The sequence below is a fragment of the Python bivittatus genome, unplaced genomic scaffold, assembly GCF_059951505.1.
Source record: "Python bivittatus isolate LINGU-HERP-01145 unplaced genomic scaffold, Pbiv_v1 ctg000850_np1212, whole genome shotgun sequence".
NCBI classification, from domain to species: Eukaryota; Metazoa; Chordata; class Lepidosauria; order Squamata; family Pythonidae; genus Python; species Python bivittatus.
Genome location: NW_028277112.1, coordinates 24,332,232 through 24,348,097, shown reverse-complemented (window position 1 = coordinate 24,348,097; position 15,866 = coordinate 24,332,232). Strand labels below are relative to the sequence as shown.

The following is a 15,866-nucleotide window of genomic DNA, read 5'->3' as shown; positions in this document are numbered from 1 at the left end:
TTTGGAGTAGGCTGGAAGAAATCTAAAGATTTCATTTTTTTCTAATGGGGACTAGAATCATTTGAAGATTAGTAACAGCTTTATATCCCACCTCTTGCTCAGGAGCTCAAGATAATGTACTTAATAGTCCCTTCTCCCATTTTTCCCCATAGCGGCAATCGTGTGTTAGGATTGGTCTGAGAGAGTGCAACTGGCTCAAAGTCACTGAGTGAATTTATACTACTGGAGGAGAGTCTATGGTAGCCAAAAATCAGAAAGACACAAGACACAAGCTTTTGTGAGCTGCAGTTCATTTCATCAGATGCCCCACTTCATCAGATGAAGTGAGCTTCTGTGGCTGAGAATGGATTAGAACATGGGCCTTCCCATTCTTAGTTCAACACCTGAAGCATTATACCACACTGGCATTTGAGTTATCTAGTGTGAGGACCTGGAAGCTGGCAGAGCTCTACTACCTCTTTATTTTTGGCATCCTCCTTCCTCTCTTTAGAAAGCCAGAGCTTCCAGGGTTTTAGAGAAGGAAGAGTTGAGTGATCTTATGGACTAGCCATATTAGGCTCCAGAATGGGGGCTTCCCCCCCTTTTATCTTGATACATTGTATCATTTCAATGCAGATTTCAGTGCAATAATATTTATGCAATATGATTAGAAATTATGAACATTCTATTATTTAGAAAGCTTAAAGTATTGAAAATAAAGTAAAAATATCAGTATTAATTGCAATTTAGGATGTCAATATTACAAATATAAGATTTCACTTTTCATCCAAAGTTAAGATAAAAAAAGAACCACCGCAATTCACATCAAAGTATAAGTTATATAATAGTTTTGGTCTTTGTGTGTGTGTGTGTATATTTATATGTTGATAAAAGGAAGTAAGAGATAAGCAAAGCAGATTTAGCAAAAATTAAAATATCTAAAACATAGGAAAAAGAAAAAAGGAAGTAGTAATAATAAAAATACAGATAGTCCTCGCTTAGTGATCACAATTGGGACCGGCAACTCCATCACTAAGCACAAGGTTGGTAAGTGGAAAATCATGAATGACTCTAACATACAGGTAGATCTTGGTTAACAATGGCAATTGGGACCAGAATTTCCATTGCTAAGTGATGTGGTTGTAAAGCACAATGTCATGTGACCACATCACTTAGTGATGGCAATCTTGGCACTCCACATTCCTGTTAAGCAAGGATCGTGGTTATTAAGCACGTCCCAGGTGGCTGCCAGCTGGCTGGCAAACAGATAAGGCACAGGGGGGCTGGGAGGGGCTGCTGCTAGGCGGGGGAGGGTGCGTGAGTGGTCCGTGAGGTGTGGCATGTGCGTGGTGAGGCTGGCTGCTGCTGGGTAGGGGAGGGTGCAAGCAGAGTGACTTGCAACCTTCCCTATGGCTTCCCCATTGACTGCTTGTGGAAAGCTGGCAGGGAAGGTTGCAAGTGATCACATGGCTGTGGGACACTGCAACTATCATAAGTGAGAGCTGGTTGCCAAGTGCCCAGATCGCAATCACGTGACCGTGGGGATGCTGAGACAGCTGGAACTTCAAGGACCGATTGTAAGTCTCCTTTTTCAGCGCCACTGAAACTTTGAATGGTCGTTGAACGAATGGTAAGTGAGGACTACCTGTACAAGATGAAAGTTACAACTTAGAGATGGAAGCTAAATGAAACTTCATTACAAAAAGAATGAGGACTGTAAAAAATTGAATTTTTTGAGATTAATCTAAATAAAGGCACTAAATACAAGGACAGTATGGGATGCTAGTAAAGCCTTTACGAGGGGACAATTCATACAGCAAAATAGCAAATTGAAAATTTAAAGAGAAGATGCAGAAGATCTTAAAGGAGATAAAAATGAAAGAGGAAGAACTAAAGAGGTTTCCAGGAAGAAAAAAAAATATCTCACAACAAATTGAAGTTTTACAATGCCAGCTTTCTATATTAACAATTAAAGAAATGGAAACAAAAATGAATTTTGCTAAGCAAAATAACTTTGAGTCAGCAAATAAACTGGGTAAATGGCTAGCATATGAACTGAGAAAATAAAGTGAAAAGAAGGTATTAAAATTACAAAATGGGAATGCTATGGTAACAGATATGCAAAGAATATTTCACCAGTATTATACAAAACTTTATAAAGGAGAAGAGATTTCCCCATTAAAAGTACAAGAATATTTAAAGAAACAAAATTTACCAAAGATAACAGATAAACAAAAGCAGATGATGAATGGAATAATGGAATGTCTATGCAGCTATAAAGAAGACCAAAATAGGGAAACTCCTGGTCCAGATGGATTGCCACCCTCCTATTATAAATATTTGAAGATAAACTGTTGCAACATCTTCAGAAAATGATGAATTCCAGTTTGGAAAGGGGAAGTGCAAATATAGCATTAATTCACAAAGAAGATCAGGACCTGACTTCAGCAAAAAATTATCGACCAATATAATTATTGAATAATGATGTAATTAGTAAAATCATAGTAATTATATTTACTGATTTTAGCTGAAAGGGTGGAAAGTGTCCTGCAAGAGTTAATACATGAAGACCAATGTGGCTTCTTGCCTAAAAGACAATTAAGAGATAGTGTTAGAAATATTCTTAATATTTTAGAATATTTGGAACATCATAATGAAAAACAACCTGTGTTGATCTTTTTAAATGCAGAGAAAGCTTTTGATAATTTGAATTGGACTTTCCTATTTAAAATCTTGGAAAGTATAAAATTTGTTTGCTAGGTGTGGCAATGCCAGATTCATGGAAGGTAGCCAACATTGCGCTTTTACCTAAAGGAGGACAGGATCCTCTCCTAATTAAGAATTATAGACCAATTTCATTGTTGAATAATGATTATAAAATATTTGCTTCAGTGTTGGCAAAAAGCTTTAAAAAATCTTATAGGAATTTATTCATCATGACCAATTTGGATTTCTGCCTAAAAGACAATTAAAAGATAATGTCAGAGTTGTGCTGGGTATTATAGAATATCTACAATATCATAATAAATGTCAGACGGCTCTTATTTTTTTGGATGCAGAGAAAGCTTTTGACAATTTGAATTGGATATTTATCTTTGAAGTTCTGGAAAGCATGGACTTTGGAGGACATTTTATACAAGGAATAAAGTCAATTTACACGCTTCAGAAGGCTAGTATTATTGTGAAGAATTAACTGAACCATGTCATATACAAAAAGGAACAAGACAAGGTTGCCTTTTATCACATTTGTTCTTTATCTTGGTTCTCGAAGTTTTTAATAGAGATATTAGAAGGGACGAACAAATAAAGGGCTTAAAGATCAAATGAGGTTTTTAAACTGAGGGCTTTTGCTGACGACTTAGTTTTGATACTACAGGATCCTCTGGAATCTGCTGAGCATCTGATGAAGAAACTGAAGGAATTTGGTTCATTGGTGGGTTTTAAAGTAAATAAACAAAAAACAAAAATGTTAATTAAAAATATGACCCCGTCTAATCAAGATCTGCTGATGAATAAGATGGGCTTCAGGACCAAAAAAAAGGCGAGATATCTGAGGGTGATTTTGTCAACTAAAAATAGTGTGTTGTTCCAGAATAACTATGGTAAAATTTGGAATGAAGTGAAAAAACTTTTGGTAAGATGGGAAAAATTACAAGTGTCTCTCATGGGGAGAATCTCTATGATTAAAATGAACGTTTTGCCTAGGATGTTGTTTCTTTTCCAGACTATGCTGATTTTGACTACAAATTTACCGTTTAAACAGTGGCAGATATCTCTAAGTTCATTTGGCAAGGTTAAAAACCGAGAATTAAATATAAATTGTTACAAGATGCCAAGGAACAAGGAAGTTTGGGTCTGCCTAATTTAAAATTGTGTTTGGATGCTTGTTGTTTGCTTTGGATGAAGGATTGGATAACCCTGGAGAATAAAAAATTATTACAACTTGAAGGTCATGAATTAAGATTTGGGTGGCATGCTTATTTGTGGTATGATAAAGTTAAAGTTAATAAGGATTTTAAAAACTACTATATTAGGAATGCCTTATTGTGGATCTGGAATAAATATAAGGTAAGATTGTCTCCTGATGTACCTTTGTGGTTGTCACCTCAGGAAGTATTTACTAGAAGAGAAAATGTGGGAGAAATGAAATGGTTAAAATATAAAGACTTGTTAAATTTTGAGGAGGGTGAACCAAGTTTCAAAACAAGAGAACAGTTAGAGTTAGGTTTTATATGACATTGGTTTACTCATATGCAATTGTTTGAACGTTTCAAGCTGGACAAAAAGAATTACAGATTTACTAATGAAACATCTTATTTTGAGATTCAACTTTGTACAAATGATGAACATGTTATTGCTAAAATGTATAAGATGTTGTTACAGATGAATCTAGAAGATGAACAAGTCAAGGAATGTATGATCAAATGGGCTAAAAACTTCGGATACGATATTATGTTGGAACAATGGGAGAATATGTGGAGCAAAGGTTTGACATTTACGTTGAATTATAATTCAAAAGATTTTTTTTTATAAAATGATGTATTGTTGGTACTTAACTCCTGATAAGCTATGAAAAATGTATGCTGGTGTAACAAATGTTTGTTGGAAATGTTTGCAGGGTGAAGGAACCTTTTATCATCTTTGATGGACCTGTGAAAAGGCTAAAAGATTTTGGGATCAGGTATGTATTGCTATTCAAAAGATTCTTAAAGTGAGCATTCAAAAAAAACAACAACAACAGAACTTTTTTTTGGGTTTGATGGAGAAAGGATTGGAGAAACAACATGGAATTTTGCTTTTGTATATGATCACAGCTGCAAGACTGTTATATGCACAAAGATGGAAGGATCCACAAATACCTACAGTGGAAGAATGGATCATTAAACTAACGGACTTGGCTGAAATGGGAAATTAACAGCGTTAATAAGAGATAGTACTGTTTCTAAATTTGTCTCCTCATGGCAACCCTTCTTAGACTACGTGCTTGTGTGGGAAAAAAAATGAGGCTTTGATTGTGGGTTTTAATGATTAGATGGTTTGTGTTGACAGAAATAATGTGAATTTGGATTAAATAGTGGTAAGAGATTAACTTTCTTTTATTTTGTATATCTGTACTGGAGATAGTCAGAAGTCACTTTGTTTCTTCTTTCTATCCTCGCTATTTTAGTTTTTGTCTTTTTTCTTTTAGTTCTATTGTCTTCTTGCTATACTCTGTTTTGCATTTTAATTGTACTTTCTATATATTATAATAAAAGTTTTATAAAAAAAGGAAAATAAGCAATTTGGAGAAAACTTCATTAAAGGAGAGAAATCGATATATATATATATATTACAAACAGCACAAATAATAATTGGGAATTGACAAAACCCTGTGGAATACAAAATGGGATATATTAAGGATGGCCACTTTCGCCACTGCTGTTCGTTTTGACTCTTGAAGTTTTGAATAGAGACATAAGACAAGACGGGAGAATAGCTGGGATGGCTAAACAAGAAATATATAAATTAAGGGCATTTGCAGACAATTTGGTTTTAATTTTGGAAAATCTTATGGAAGGAATAGATATACTAATGGAAAAGTTGAAGGAATTTGGTATGTTAGCTGGATTTAAAATTTAAATTGGAGAAAATGAAGAGCTTAACAAAAAATATGAGACAAAAAATGATGTACCTTTTAAGCAATGAGAAAAAGATATATCTAGATTTATATGTCAGGAGAAGAAACGAAGGGTTAAATATAAAATTCCTCAAGATGCAAAGGAAAGAGGACTAAGATTGCTGGATTTCAGATTGTATTCTGCAACTTGCTGTTTAGTTTGGATGAAAGAGTGGGTGTTGCTGAGAAACAAGAGAATGTTAGAAGAACTTGATCTGAGGTTTTGTTGGCATGGCTTTTTATGGTACAATAAAGTTAAAGTTAATATAGATTTTAAAAATCATAATGTGAGAAGTGCCATATTAAGAATGTGGAATAAATACAAGCCAAGTCTGTGTCTGAAAATATCTTTATTGGTCTCAGCACAAGAAGCATTTTATAAGGGCGGGGGGAACTGTGGGCAAAGAGAAATGGTTAACATATCAAGATTTGTTAATACAGGAAGATGGAGAACTTAAGATGAATTGACTGTAGAAGGATTGTTTTCAATGGTTTTCATATGCACAATTTATTGATTTAATATAGATAAAAAGGTAACTGGAACTGAACATAAGATGGAATTTGAAACTGAGCTATGTATAAATGAACATGTTGTTACAAAAATGTATAAACTTTTGTTGAGATTTGAAATGGGAGAAGAACAAATTAAAGATTGCATGATAAAATGGGCTAAAAAATTTGGTTGTAACATACAGATGGACCAATGGAACAAAATGTGGGTAAAATGATTGAAATTGACATTGTATTTTAAGAGTTTTTTTCTTTTTAATAAAATGATGTACCGTTGGTATATGACCCCAGAGAAATTATCTAAGATTTATAAAGGTACTTCTAGTCAATTTTGGAAATGTGAAAATCATGAAGGGACATCTTACCATGCATGGTGGACTTTTGAAAAAGAAGAAACAAAAATTGGATACAAATACATATGTTGATACAAAGAATTTCAGAGATAAATATTGAGATGTAAACAGAACTTTTCTTATTGGGACTTATGGATAATCACTTAGAAAAGACTTATGGAAGATTAATTTGTATATGATAATTGTAGTAAGATTATCATATGCACAATGATGGAGAAATACTGAAGTACCCACAATGGAGAAATGGATTGTAAAGATGACAGGATTAGCAGAAATGGCAAAACTGTCCTGTCCGGTCAGGGATAAAACAATAAGTAATTCTAAAAAAGACTGGAAACCTTTTATGGACTTTTTGCTGAAAATGGAAAAAAATTGAAATGGTGATTTGTGGATTTGCTGATTGAAAAAGGAGTTGCATATGGGACAGAAGGGATCTCTGTAATGTAATTAGAATGATGGAGGGATAATAACTTTATTTGTAACTGCTGCAAAGAAGATTGGAAGTCACTTTAATTATCATTTACTTTTTTTTTCTTTAACTGTATTGCTTTTACTTTTTATCTTTTTCTCTAACTTTTCTTTATATATTTTCATGTTCATCTTATCTATCTAAAAATTTCTATATATAGATTTATATTTATATTTTTATATATATAAATGTGACTGCGATGGACTTACGTCACTTCCCATTCAATCGAGTCATCACAGTTAAGCAAAACATCATGTGACTGTGACTTGCAATCTTACTTCTGTGTTCTCCATTAACTGTTTTTTTAAATTTCATTAATTTTATTTTTTTTTACAAAAAGAAAAAGTGCTTTAACAAAAAAGTGAAAAAAGTACAACAGAGAAAAAAGTGTTAATATATCACTATAACAACAATTACAATTCTATATATGCTTATCTAATACAAATATTCAAGTACATACATTTCTAATAGATTTATATGACTATTTTTTTTTTTAAATCTACTGTATTTTGTATAAATGAGTCCCATATTTCATTATACTTGTCCATACAAAGTCTACGTCCAGAGGCAATCCGATCATAAGCAGCAAGTGCAATCGGGTCTTCTTGTAGGCAGGAAAAAAAAGAACACACTTAAAACACCAATTGGCTGCACATGGCAGTTTACCATTTCCTTTGAAACTGGGTTGACAGCACCATTGACTCATTTAAGGTCATAGTTTAAAAGGGATAGCTTAATAATGGTGTGACTGCTCCAAACATTTGAAAAATATTGTTTGGTTCAATAGTAAAGGAGATCCAGTTATTGTTTTAACAAGCTTATACTTGTCATTAGTTTTTAGTTTTGCAAAGACTGCAGTGTAAATTAAGCCCAAGAGCTTCATCTTATTCACTATATATTAATGAGGAATTTAAGAAATATATTTTGGAAAACTTACTATCCTGGGAGAAAATTGGATTAATAAAAATCAGGGTGCAATTCAGTGTTGAGTAGCAGAAGTCTGCTTAATAAGATTTTCATCTCCATTCTCTTTCCATTTAAAATCTACATGCAAGGTCCACCAAACCCCTAGGATGGTAGAGGATGGAAAACTCTCTTTCCCCAGTTCCGCTGATAGGAGAAAAATACTAAAAATATGTTGATAAAATCTAAATGCTGTCAGACAAAGCAGGAAATGAAGCAAGCACAATCATTCTAAATACTTAGTGAATCATATTTTTAAAACAACTCTTGTGCAAATATAATTCAACTGAAAGAATTCAGAAGAGTTCAGAGTTTGAGCTATTGATATTTTCCAGCAAATCATTGAAGACACTGAGGGGAATTAATATTGGAATGGAAAATAAGTTTCAAAAATATGTTTTTCATTTGACAATAAAAATTGTTTTTAGAATATGCTTGTTTTCCTCTTCCAATCACTTTATGTTCCTTTTTAGATTATAACTGTGAAGCAGGGATTCTTTCTTTTTTAATACAGATTTTCTACAGAAGTTGGAGTTTACAAGCAGGTGTCTTCCAAATGAACTGTGGCTGTGATGGAATGGAATTATGAAGGCCAAACTCAGGGAGACAAACATTTTCTTAGCTCGCCAGAACCGCGTGGGAGGATCAAGAGGATAAGACTGGCACCTCCCTGAGGAATTCACACTGTTGTGGCTGGAGGACTTTGGGAACTGGGGTTTTAGTCTGGGAAGAGTCTTGCTAGAGGTTGTAGCTAATAAACATAGCTAAACTGAATTAGCATTGTCTCTTGGAGTTCCTTGGGCTAGGCCTGAGAGTGGTCTCTATAAACCCCAACTAAGTTAGATAACAGAAAACTGGTAAGTTCAAAACATGGTGTGCACCAAGTTCTCTTTTTAAATAAAGATTTAAGTACGTATGGAGACTATAAACTCTTCTCCAATTAGACACCTTCCTTTGGTTATGTCTTTAGTCAATTCCTTTTGAATAATGTAAGTTTAAAGATTATCAAGTGCTAAACTTCTTGTGTTTTATTTGCTGTATTTTTAAAAAGTTTATGTTGCTTTAGTATGAAATGCAAGAATATAGTTTAAATAATCTGTGAATCATATGTGCATATAAATAAATATATGAATATTTATAAATATAAATAAATGCAAATAAATATACCTAATGCAGCAGTAAATGGCTGTCCAATGCTTTCAGTGCAAAAAGCATTATCTGATTTGGTACAGATTTAATTGATGATGTAGTTGCTTAATGCCTATGCTTCTACTTTGAAATGTTTAAAAACTCATGACAAGGTGAAAACATAACTTGGTGAACCTGAGCCAATTTTCTTTAATGATATACTTCAAGGTGGCAAGTTTTAATTATCAAATAGACTACCTAGGTTAGGAATTGAAAAAGAAGCCAATCAAAGTTATTACTGGTGGCACAAACATGAGCTTACAAGAACTCAAAGAAGCAACCAGCCTAACAAATAATGTCCATTGGGTCACCGAGAGTTGGAAGCAACTGACTGAATGACTACTGGAGACATCTGATCCTTGAGTAAAACGAATAGTTGGACTACATATACAAATATTGCAGATAACGTTACAAGAGATCCAACACCAGCATTAATGCAAGAAAGCAATGGTAGCCATGTTAACAATGAGGAAAAAAACCATAGAGAAAACAGATTAGACTAAATAAAATTTTACAAGTGATGCAATCTTTTATAAATATTGACTTGCTTCTTCCTAGCTAGCCTTAAAAGACCCCCTATTCCAACCTATAGCTATTCTCTACTTGATAAGATCCAGCTTGCATGCCTGAAAACTCATCATTTCATCTAATGTACCGTGTTACAGATGTGGGCTCAAAATCAGCCTTTCACCTTTTCATTAACCATCTTCCCTGAAGTTGCCCAATTCAGAGTTCTCTGAACTTGTGAAGTGATGCCATGTGACCGCATTGCTTAGCAACGGCAATCCCTGCAGTCCCCATTACCATCAAGTGAAGATCATGAATTTGCAGATAGTTTGTTAAATTTCAGTTGGGTTGATAGAGGTATTTTCAGTTGCCACTAGATTTAACATTAATGCTGAAAAACTCAGCAAAAAGGCAAAGTAACCTTAAAAAGAAGCTTTGCCCACGACAGCCTTGCAGTTTTCTCAAAAAAGTTACAGAAGTGGTTTGACATTATCTTTTTCTGTGATTCCTTTGAGTTCCCAATTGGAAATGGCTAGTACCAAGATATATTTCTGAGGCAGCTGTTTTATATACAGTGGCAAACCAGACTGGCAGTTGAAGTTTATTCCGAAATGGAAACAGAAATGTTCACCACCGCCCATGTAGCAAGCTAGTTTAGGAGATACATGACAATACTATGTAACACACAGGGAACGGCTGTGTGTGTATGTATATGTGCATGCACAGGATAAATGTAATTGAAAGATTTGTATGTGAATTTCCTATTTTAAATGCAGACCTGATACTTTAAACAAATAGTTTCTTCTCATGATTTTGTTCTCATAATTTTGGAGAAATATCAAATCAACTGCCAGGTGCAAAAAGCAGAAAGTGGATGCCTTAAAGCATGAAATTCTAGGAAACCTCTTTCCAGTGCTAAGTGATGCCACGTGACCATATTGCTTAGCAACGGCAATCCCTGCAGTCCCCATTACCATCAAGTGAAGATCATGGGTTGTTAAGGGAGGACCTCCTCGCAACTTCCTTCTGGCTTTCAACAATCAAAGTTAGTGGGAAAGCTAGCAGGAAGTTGGAAGTTCCAGGTGCTTGCAAGCAGGCCAGCAGGCAGGCAAGTGGCTGCTGCTGAGTGAGAAAGGGAGTGAGGGGGTACATGGGTGGCCAGGGAGGTGCAGTGTGAACATAGGCTTGGGGAGGGAGTGTGAGTGGCATGCGTGGCTGGGGAGGTGCGGTGCAAGCGTGAGGTTTGGGGAGGGTGCAGAGATGGTGGGAGAGACGTGATGCAAATGCAGATGGGCTGGGGGAGTGTGGGTGGGGGAGGCTTACCTGAGCAACTTGCAACCTTCCTTACTGGCTTCCCCATTGACTTTGCTTGCAGAAAACCGGCAGGGAAGGTTGCAAATCGTGATCATGTGACCACAGAATGCTGCAACCGTTGTATGTGCGAGCCGGTTGCCAAGCTCCCAGATTGCTGCGGTGCTGGGACAGCTGGAACTTCTTGAGTGTCTTTCCAAGTTTGAACAGTCACTGAACAAATGTTCATTAACCGAGGACTACCTATATCGGTATCTTTATTTAAGTTACATAATGTAAAGACTTAAGAAATGTTTAAGCTAGAAAAGAACTGAGGCTCTTATTTTAGGCTTTCTATATTACGTCAAGTTCCAGCTAGGTAATTAAAAGTATATAAATGTATTCTATACCTTCCCAAAGGCTTCTGAGCCAACAGGTGTTAGCTGGGAGAGTGCAGACACAAGTATAATAAGCAAACATTTTATACCAGTGTTTACAGTATTTTATAATAGTTTTGTACTGGGATAGCATAACAATGCAGAAACTGCACATTTCTATGAGAGCGCACACAAAAATGGCAGGAGCCATTACAATCACATGCAGCAATATGTGACGGCTACTTTTTAAAAACTTTGTAGAGTGAACGATATAAGCAATCCAGCACACTGACTAATCTCTCATTTCCATATATCAAGTTATCTGCAAGTTGATGTGAGTAGGGGAAATTACTTTTACTGTTTTCCAAGCAAGCTAGGGGCTGGTCCAGACTGAAAATAATTTCTCCATATATATATATATGAATGAGGCACTTGGCCCATGTGGTAAGCAGAAACTTCCATTATCTTCCAATTAATTTGAATTCTGGTCTCTTTAACTGTATAGCTAGTACAAATATGAATTATATCATAAACTGTAGCATGTCCATAGTTTAAGGAGAAGAATTTATGGAAAATTCATGACATGGTATTGGAATACCACTATAACTTATTTTAAACAGTATCAGGCTGATTTTAAGAAACAACGGATCCCATTAAAGTAATTAAAAATAAAGATATGATTTGATTTCAGGATGAATACAGCTAACAGAAAAAATATTATTGGTATATATATTCCAAAAGCAGTCCAGACATAACTGGGATGCACTAGACCCCACATTATTGACAAAAGAGAAAGCAAAACAAAATGCCTAGGTTTCAGTGTAAATCATGAGATGCGTCCACTACAGTCAAAAAGCCTACTGGAGCATCTTTTCCAAAGAACATTACAAATAGTAAGTGTTAGAAGTTTATTTTCGTGAAAGTATGTATTATTTAAAAAACCAACATGGAACAGAACTAATTACCTAAGATAAATTTTATTGGGGGGGGGGTTCTAAGGGCAACCTATGCATATGCTTTGTAATTTGTTTTGTACACACAGAAATGTACAGAATCAAATAAAAATGGCAAGTATAATATTGACAATTGCACCACTTTTATCTATTATCTCTTGAGAAGTTACTGATAGTAGAATACTTATGCATTTGATTATTTTGCTCTCCTTTTAATTATAGAAAAAATAAATTGAACCTCTAATGCCCCTTCAGTCATGAAACTGAAAGCAGAAAATTCCACCTACTTCATTTGGAATACTAATAAAAGAGAAGGGAGGAGCGTATTAATGAGAAAAATATTCTCCAGATACTAATCAGGTGAAAGAGAGATACATAGCATTTTAGTATTACTTAAATCTTTAAGCCTTCAAATAAAGTGTAGAACAACTATGGCATTTTAAAAGTCTACACGTGTTTGAGTGTGTATGTATGTATGTATGTATGTATGTATGTAAGTATGTATTAAATACATGAGAATTTAGATCTACAAAATATTAGATTAAGCATATTCTTGATGAAAACACTAATTCTAGTAAAAATGCAGAGCTTTATACAATACTGGAGTCTTAAACAGTGCAACTTGTCAAAAGGTTTACTAAAGATGATAGTGCTTCTAAAAATTCCATGTTAAATCTGCTTAAAGAAGTTTGAACTGCAAGTAAGCTAAACTCGTAAGACTTTGGTATAATTTGTGATTTTGCAATTCAGATATAAAATTCAGTGAATCAGGCTTTATATGATAAGCATTAATATGAATTCTTCCACATTGATCTTTTGAATGAAATATGAAGGGCAACAGAATTTTCTAGCTTTAATATTCTTAAATGAAATAAATGATTATAGTACTAAAATATCACACCTCCTCTTAAATACTGGCACAAGCTATCTCTTATGTCAGTGTAATTTTCCTACAAACTTAACAGAATCTTACTGTTGTTGATATCTCAGGACCCCAAGTGTATACATACATCCTAAGCAATTACAGGATTGGGCTATTAAACATATACCTTTCAGATAAGTAACTGAATATATGTGGAACAGATCTAAACTATATACAGGTAGTCCTCGCTTAACAGCTGTTTGTCTAGTGACCGTTCAAAGTTACAATGGTGCTGAACAAAGGGACTTATAACTAGTCCTCACACTTACAACTGTTGCAGCACCCTCGTGGTCACGTGATTGCGATCCGGGTGCTTGGCAACCAGCTCGCACTTATGACAGTTGCAGTGTCCTGGGGTCATGTGATTGCCATTTGAGACCTTCCCAGCTGGCTTCCGGCAAGCAAAATAATTGGGGAACTGCTTGATACGGTTAACAACCGCATGATTTGCTTAACGGCCACTGCAAAAAGGTAGTAAAATCGGGCACAACTTGCTTAACAACTGCCCCGCTTAACAACAAATTTTCCAGTCCCTATTGTGGTCGTTAAGCAAGAACTACCTGTAAAGCTATTTTCACAGAGTCACTATTGTGATTTAATACTGCAATTTATAATTTTCCCTCTGTATTACTTGCAAACTGACTTAAACATTTAATTCACTATATCAAACAGCTGCATTAGCTCTTTAAAATGCTGCTGTGTATTTCTTCTTTATAAGAATAATGTAGGTTATTGCACAAATGTATTTCTGGTTATGTTAACACTTATTTCCTCATTTAATGCTTGCATAGAAATATGCTAAAATTTAAAATTTAACATTTAAAATGCTATATAAAAGTAAGAAATATTACTTTTAAAAGTAGTGTCCTGAGAATAGTACAAAATTAATTATACAAGCCCTTCATTTTTGTTTTATTTACAGCATCTATTCCCAGACAAATCTGTTTCACATGAAATTGTATTGATACTGCTTTTCCACAAAAATATTTTAGCAAACTGTTTATAATTTGCATTTAAGTAATCCATCTCTAATCTACTTTAATTATTTTCCAAGCCTTTTACATGTCTAAAATAAGAGTAGCTCAAAATAATTACACTACATGGCCTGTTTTAGCACATAGAAAATTCTGAAAGCTTTGTGCATTTTTATATTTTGGTCAAAACAATTAAGTGTACACAGTTATTACATTTTGACAAAAAGAAATTTCAAACTCTTGATTTTTTAAAAAAATATAAATCTATACTATTTATCATACACTAGAACGGTTTTCTTTTGCAACCTTTTGTAAATTTGTTTACTTCAGAAATGAAAGCTAAATGCTATGATTTAAGTGCCAGGGGAAAGAATAAGCATCTTTGGGTTAAATGAAAACAAAATTCACTGGGAAGAGTAAATAACATGATATGTCCATTTCCTGTATTTTACTAATGATTTAAACACAGAGAATTTTATAAAAAAACAAAAACAGATTATTCAATTATCCTATGCAACACATACCTAAATTCTGTTTCATGAATATTAAACTTTATGTATTATTTTTAAATATAATTCTTAAAACAATCTATAAGCTAGATATTCACACTATATTTGCATATTTTAAATAAGGACTCAGTTAAAAATATATATATATATATATATATATATATATATTCTGTATATCTCTTGGTTTAAAGAAAAGACTGCCATCCTGATAGCAGCCATTCAAGCATGAAAAGTTCCAAGACAAGTGTTTATCTTTTAATTCTTCACTCTAAAGACAGAGTTCAAGTTGTAAAAGTGAACAAATTAGATTTCAGGAAACCATTATCAGCGGTGGCTCATCTATTAGCATTTCTTCCTATAGGAAATCTCAGTATAGCATGGGTATCTGCTTATGTAATTATGTTTATTTTACACAAGTACAACCCATATCCATAGTTAGAATAAGGAATTTGGCAACTGAGCGTTCTGTCAGGCTAAGAGAGATGACATTATAAGGCTTGTTTATGGAATGGTCTTTAGAAGTTAAGTGAAAAAGATCATGCTCATCAACATGGAATGAGGCATTATGATCAATTAAGAACGGAGAGTACTCAACAAAATACATAATAAATATTTACTGGATCTTCAAAAACTATTCTTATGCAGAATGAGAAGGAACTTACTAACCTTTAAGGCATTAGTGCATTAAGGACTAAAGCTCCAAGAAATAAAGATAAACATCAGGAAATGTTACTATAGGGCTACCTGTACAATTATGCTTGCTAATATTCTATAATATTTTACAAGTGCTAACAGCACTTTAGATCATATATTTCACATCAGTTTTCAACACTTCACCAAATGAATTAAATCGATCAGGCAAAATTCTCATCTTCACTGTCCCATCAGCTCCACAGGAGAATATGTGATTTGCTGGTCCTGTCTCAATCTGCATGACACCTGTCCCAAGATTTCTGAAAATAGACTGTCGGGAATGTTCATTGATGAAAGTATGAAGAAGACTGAAATTAGATAGACTCCATACCTAAAACACAAACAGAAAGAGAATCAATGGATTATGGTTTTGAATTGTTTTCCCTGAAGTTTGATAAATACGCTATATATTTGTTCTACTACTACAATTATGTCAACACTCAGATCCTTTAGTTATGGCTCTTTTTATGAATTCAATTAAGAATGGAAATTAAACATAAATATTTAAATAAATAGTATTTTT

General features: G+C 34.1%; 1 protein-coding gene across 3 annotated transcripts in view; it reads right to left on the bottom strand.

The window, feature by feature from the left end:
* Window positions 1–9,025: 9,025 nt before the first annotated feature.
* DMXL1 (Dmx like 1) overlaps window positions 9,026–15,866 on the bottom strand; it is a 122,792-nt gene continuing 115,951 nt past the window's right edge. For all 3 annotated transcript variants that reach the window (XM_088130240.1, XM_088130238.1, XM_088130239.1), the window contains one exon: window positions 9,026–15,674. In XM_088130240.1, coding sequence (XP_087986366.1) covers window positions 15,450–15,674 — 225 coding nt within the window. In that variant the 3' untranslated portion in view covers window positions 9,026–15,449. The remainder of the gene's footprint in view (window positions 15,675–15,866) is intronic.